Raw genomic sequence first — 5,558 nt, forward strand, 5'->3', positions numbered from 1 at the left:
GCTTGTGAAAAATCTGTATTACTTTAATAGGAGTGAGGGGTATGGGCTCATTCTCAGACCATGGAAGTGGTCATGATGCCAGGGGCTATTAGAAAAGCATTTGTAGAAGATAGCTTCAAGATTAATTTAATGAGGTCAAGGGAGTTGGAAGCCCCAAAGAAGATCAAATAGTCAAGCTTGGATGTCTTTTCACTGAAATAGGGACCAGATAAGGGAGCAGGCAAGAGATGATGAAATCAGTCTTAAATGTGTTGAATCTGAGGTACTGGTACCATACTAAGGAAGATGTCAAGTAGACTTTTAGAAATATGGGTTTTGTTGGGAGTCAGGTGAGGTCAAAGGTAAAATGTGAAGGTTGAGAAATAAGAGCTGAGAGTGGGATCCTTGGGAAAGGTTGAGAAGGAATAAAGCCAAATGTGGTGGGGGTAGGGGTGTTAATTGTTGCCTCAGGGCTATAGAAAAGAGCCCAGATACACTGGACACATTTGAGTCCCTACTGGGAATGGTACAGAGTGGAAGAGAGAGGATGACTATTAACTTGTACTTATATTCCAGGGGCCTGTGGCAAAAGAACTGAGTGGATTGCCATCTGGACCCTCTGTTGGATCTGGTCCTCCTCCTCCCCCACCAGGCCCACCTCCACCCCCAGTCCCTACCAGTTCAGGCTCTGATGACTCTGCTTCCCGCTCAGCACTGTTTGCACAGATTAATCAGGGGGAGAGGATCACACATGGTGAGTACTTTGGCAAGAACAATTGGTACAGCAAATTGGACTAGACCTCACCAACTAGACACTATAGCTAGTCTGCATGTGGAAGGACTTTTTTGGGGTGTCACTTTCCTTCAAGTTGCCCACAGGGACAGCAAACATAGCTTAGGTAGAAATTGAAATTAGGTGATATCAGTTGGGGGAAGCCCTCTGCCCCAAGAGAAAGTGACTAAATATTAAACAGCATATGTAGAATAGCTTCTTGTGCCAACCATACAGTACTGGCAGTTTTCACCAGAACTTTCTCCATAGTACCACATGATCCCTCTGGGATTTCACTATGTCAGGAGCTAACTTTCTCAGAGGATGCTTATTAGCCACATGGAAAGTTTGCATAGGACTAGACCTAATGTTATAAAATATATGAAAGCCTTATACACAGCTGATGGAAGTCTTAATTGTACAGCCCTTTTCTGGGAATTGACTCAAATATTTTTAAAAAGTTTTGTATTATAATAGTAACTAAAAATGGTGTGACAATAAAAATATCCAACAGTGAGGGAAAAGGCTAGTTAACTATGCTATATCCTATTCATGGGGTATTATGTAACCATTATATTTTCTTCTACCTAAAGACTTGTAATGTTTAAAGGGGAAAATTATGTAAACTATTTCCACTTTCAGCCACTATGAGGCTCAGTAGACCCAGCCCAGCAGAAGAAGTTGGATCTGATTGTCCTCCCCACCAACTATAAGCCCCTCCACAAAATGGCTCCCCTCTCCCAGAAAATAAACTATAACCATTGACTGTGGTAGAATTAAAAACATCATCCAGTATTGGTTCTAGGGTCAGTATAGATTGGGCCATGTTTAGGAGTAAGGTGTGGGTCAGTCTACTAAAGGAGATTATGGAATCTTTTTCTTAAAAAAAAAAAAAATATATATATATATATGTATATGTATATGTATATATGTATATATATATGTATATGTATATGTATATATGTATATATATATGTATATGTATATGTATATATGTATATATATGTATATGTATATATATATGTATATGTATATGTATATATGTATATATATATGTATATGTATATATGTATATGTATATATGTATATATATGTATATATATATATATATATATAGAGAGAGAGAGAGAGAGAGAGATATTAATATATCTAGCTATATAAATATAAAAGGCCTGCGGTTGTGGCTCAGTGGTAGAGTGCTTGCCTGGCATGTGTGAGGCACTGGGTTCGATCCTCAACACAGCATAAAAATAAGTTAAAGGTATTGTGTCCATTTACAACTAAAAAAGTATATCTACATAGATATATTTTAGAACCATAGGTTAACAGAGGTTTTATTAAGCATTAATTGGTTGGACCAATTTTGTTAATAGTGTATATGGTTTTGGCCAAATAAAAACAATATGACTAGAAAAAAATACTGAATATTTTCCACAATGATTGGCATTGGTATTGGGGGAAGAAGGTTAGTTAGAGGTGAGGGTTTTGTTTTTTGGGTTTTTTACCTTTTACCAAATTTTCTTTACTATCATGTTTCCTGCCCTGTATTGCTAATTTAAAACTATATACATACACACATTTTTAAAAAAATATTTATGTTTTAGTTATAGGTGGACATAATATCTTTATTTTTATATGGTGCTGAGGATCAAATCCAGTGCCTCATGCATGCTAGGTGCTCTAACTTTGAGTCACAACCTCAGCCCTGTGCATTTTTTTTTTTTAATGAAGCCATGTAATTTAACCTAGGGAGAGAAGAGAAATTATAAAAGTACTTCTCCAAAACTGCTTACAAGAAAACATCCCAAAGTCTCCAGTTTTTGCTTTAAATTTTCTACTAATAATCAGTTTTAACTTCCAATGGCAAAAATTGATAATTGGCTCAGCCCAAAGCTCTTGTAGGAAGAACGGGAACAAGGTAGCTGTTGTTCTTACAGCCCTGAAACACGTATCTGATGATATGAAGACTCACAAGAACCCTGCCCTGAAGGCTCAGAGTGGCCCAGTACGAAGCGGTCCCAAACCATTTTCTGCACCTAAACCTCAAACCATTCCATCCTCCAAACCAGCCACAAAGGAGCCACCTCTCCTTGAACTGGAGGGCAAGAAGTGGAGAGTGGTGAGTTAAAAATACCTGGAGTAGGGGAAGGAGGAATGAGGACAGAATTCAGCCAAATAAATGCAGGGTTCTGACTTATAGTGGAAGAACAAAAGTTTGGGATAACCTCTTATTGTTGTTGGTGTGTGCTTTATGATAAGAATTCTGGAGTATCTCTTTAACAGGAAAATCAGGAGAATGTTTCCAACCTGGTGATTGATGACACAGAACTGAAACAGGTGGCTTACATATACAAGTGTGTCAACACGACATTGCAAATCAAGGGCAAAATTAACTCTATTACAGTAGGTGAGTCTTTGTAGTTGTCCTGGGCACGTTCTGTGGTATAGCCTGAGTGGGCTAGAACCTTTTTGCCTACCCTCATCCTAAAGATTCTAAAAAAATGTGTTAACTTTCTTTTAAAGTTACACTGTTGACCTGCTTCCTTTCTTCTCCTAGATAACTGTAAGAAACTCGGTCTGGTATTTGATGACGTGGTGGGCATTGTGGAGATAATCAATAGTAGGGATGTCAAAGTTCAGGTAACCTGATATTTTGGCTCCTTCTTTTGATCTCTGAGGTATTAATTGAAAGAGACAGTGGACTCATAGATATTGCCTTGGTAGGAATCTGATTCTACAAAGTCTGTAAGCTGAGCTGCTTTGGATGTAGCAGAAGAGGGTTGGCGCTTCAAGGGAGCTCTTTCCAGCATCCATCCCAATCCACCCCCAGTATCTAGTATCTGTTGTGCACCTGAGAGCTTTTCATGTAGTTGCTAAATCACACGAAACAATGAAAACTTTCCCTACACACCTTACTATTGTCTTTCCCTGCCTTCTGGGACTCAGTTCTCTTGTTTTTCTCTGCAGGTAATGGGTAAAGTGCCAACCATTTCCATTAATAAAACAGATGGCTGCCATGCTTACCTGAGCAAGAATTCTTTGGATTGTGAGATAGTCAGTGCCAAATCTTCTGAGATGAATGTCCTCATTCCTACAGAAGGCGGTGACTTTGTAAGTTTCTTGATTTCTTTAGTAGTATAATGATAAAAGCAGAAGGGACTTAATAAGACATCTTGCACTCAAAAAAAGCTATTTAAAGGACATTGGACACCAATGCAAACCAGAATAGAAGTGCACAGAAACAAGGTAGTCCCATGTAGTAGAGCTCCAAAGGAAGGTGGTTTCTGCCTTTATTTTCTTGAACTCAGGGTAGGAAAAAGAGTCCCAACACCCTATGAAGCTAGCACTATTAAAGCATTCATCTTCTTGTTTCACATAGTGTGTCTGAAGATTACAGATCACTGAACAGTATAACACAGCATGGCTGGGTGGCTTCAGTTTGTGTCACTCCATCCTACCCTGCTGTCTGGGTTAAGTGGAAGCAAGAAATGGAAAAAGTGTGAGATTTAGCTCCAGCTTGTTCTTTAGCCTAGATTTCAACCTATTATCTCTTCATTATTTGCAGAATGAGTTCCCAGTCCCTGAGCAGTTCAAGACCCTATGGAATGGGCAGAAGTTGGTCACCACAGTGACAGAAATTGCTGGATAAGCAAAGTGCCAGTGGGTTCTTTGCCCTCTCCCTTTACACCATGGGATAAATCTGTTATCAAGACGGTTCTTTTCTAGATTTCCTCTACCTTTCTGCTCTTAAACTGCTTCTCTGCTCTGAGAAGCCCAGCTACCTGCCTTCACTGAATATACCTCAGGCTGAGATTTGGGGTGGGATAGCAGGTCAGTTGATCCTCTGCAGGAAGGTGCAGCTTCTCCATATCGGTGTAGTCACACCACCAGTCCATTCTTAAGGAACTGCAGACCTGGACTGGTGCAATTTAGCTTTCAGCTTTTGGAGGTTATTCTTACAACACACAGTCCTTTGGGAGGAATAAAACAGTCCCAGGAGTTAACAGATCAGAATGTGCACACTAGTTAATTTTTTTTTTCCCCCTAACAATGAACATGGAGGTAGCAGAAGCTGGTATGATTCCTGATAGTTTTCCTAACCAAACTAATTTTTCACTGTTGACAAGTGAGGCAAGGATTGCATTGGACCAACAGCTGAGGCTTGGCCATCTAGCATTCCAAGCAAACTTTGTTTCCTTTAAGCATTCCTTTATTCTGCATTCCATCCTGGGTCTGCCTCAATCATGAGACAGTAGGTTCTCCAGTCCTGGCTGCAGTAGCAGTGCTATGGGTCTTGTACCCTTTCTTTCTCTGGGATCCCTGCTCACCACCTTCCTACAGAGATAACTTTAAAAGAAAAACATCATACCATTCCAAGGAATGGGGCCCTCCTCCTCCTCCCCTGCTAGGTGCCTGTCATCCACCTTTGCTGCCTCCTTTTGCGTGTCATGCTCAACAGCTTAGGGCTCCTGTCCAGATCCCTGAGCAGAGGACTAAAACCTCCACTGCAGGTTGGTTTTAGGTCTCAATTTATGTAAGAATCTTACACAGCATTGCTAATATCAGTTTTCCCTTCTAGGACACACTTACCAAAATATGCAACTTTTTTTTTTTTTTTTTTTTTTTTGGTGGGAGGAGAGATTGTCCTGTGACTTCTACCCATTTCCTAAGGCCTGTGGAAATAAACCTTTATGTACTTAAAGTTATACAGAAAATAGAATAAAGTTAATACCAAACTTGCTTATTTACCTATGATATTTGATAAACAAAGATATAAAAATATTGAAAAGAAAAATAACACTAAGGA

At 39.5% G+C, this 5,558-nt stretch overlaps 1 protein-coding gene across 8 annotated transcripts in view; it reads left to right on the forward strand.

Moving 5' to 3' along the window:
• Positions 1-5,491, forward strand: part of Cap1 (cyclase associated actin cytoskeleton regulatory protein 1) — a 27,242-nt gene extending 21,751 nt beyond the window's left edge. For all 8 annotated transcript variants that reach the window (XM_013364535.4, XM_013364519.4, XM_013364533.4 and 5 more), the window contains 6 exons: positions 556-733; positions 2,689-2,870; positions 3,035-3,158; positions 3,309-3,391; positions 3,719-3,862; positions 4,317-5,491. In XM_013364535.4, the coding sequence (XP_013219989.1) occupies positions 556-733; positions 2,689-2,870; positions 3,035-3,158; positions 3,309-3,391; positions 3,719-3,862; positions 4,317-4,400 (795 nt within the window). In that variant the 3' untranslated portion in view covers positions 4,401-5,491. The remainder of the gene's footprint in view (positions 1-555; positions 734-2,688; positions 2,871-3,034; positions 3,159-3,308; positions 3,392-3,718; positions 3,863-4,316) is intronic.
• The last annotated feature ends 67 nt before the right edge of the window (positions 5,492-5,558 follow it).

This window comes from Ictidomys tridecemlineatus, chromosome 11, assembly GCF_052094955.1.
Source record: "Ictidomys tridecemlineatus isolate mIctTri1 chromosome 11, mIctTri1.hap1, whole genome shotgun sequence".
NCBI lineage: Eukaryota > Metazoa > Chordata > Mammalia > Rodentia > Sciuridae > Ictidomys > Ictidomys tridecemlineatus.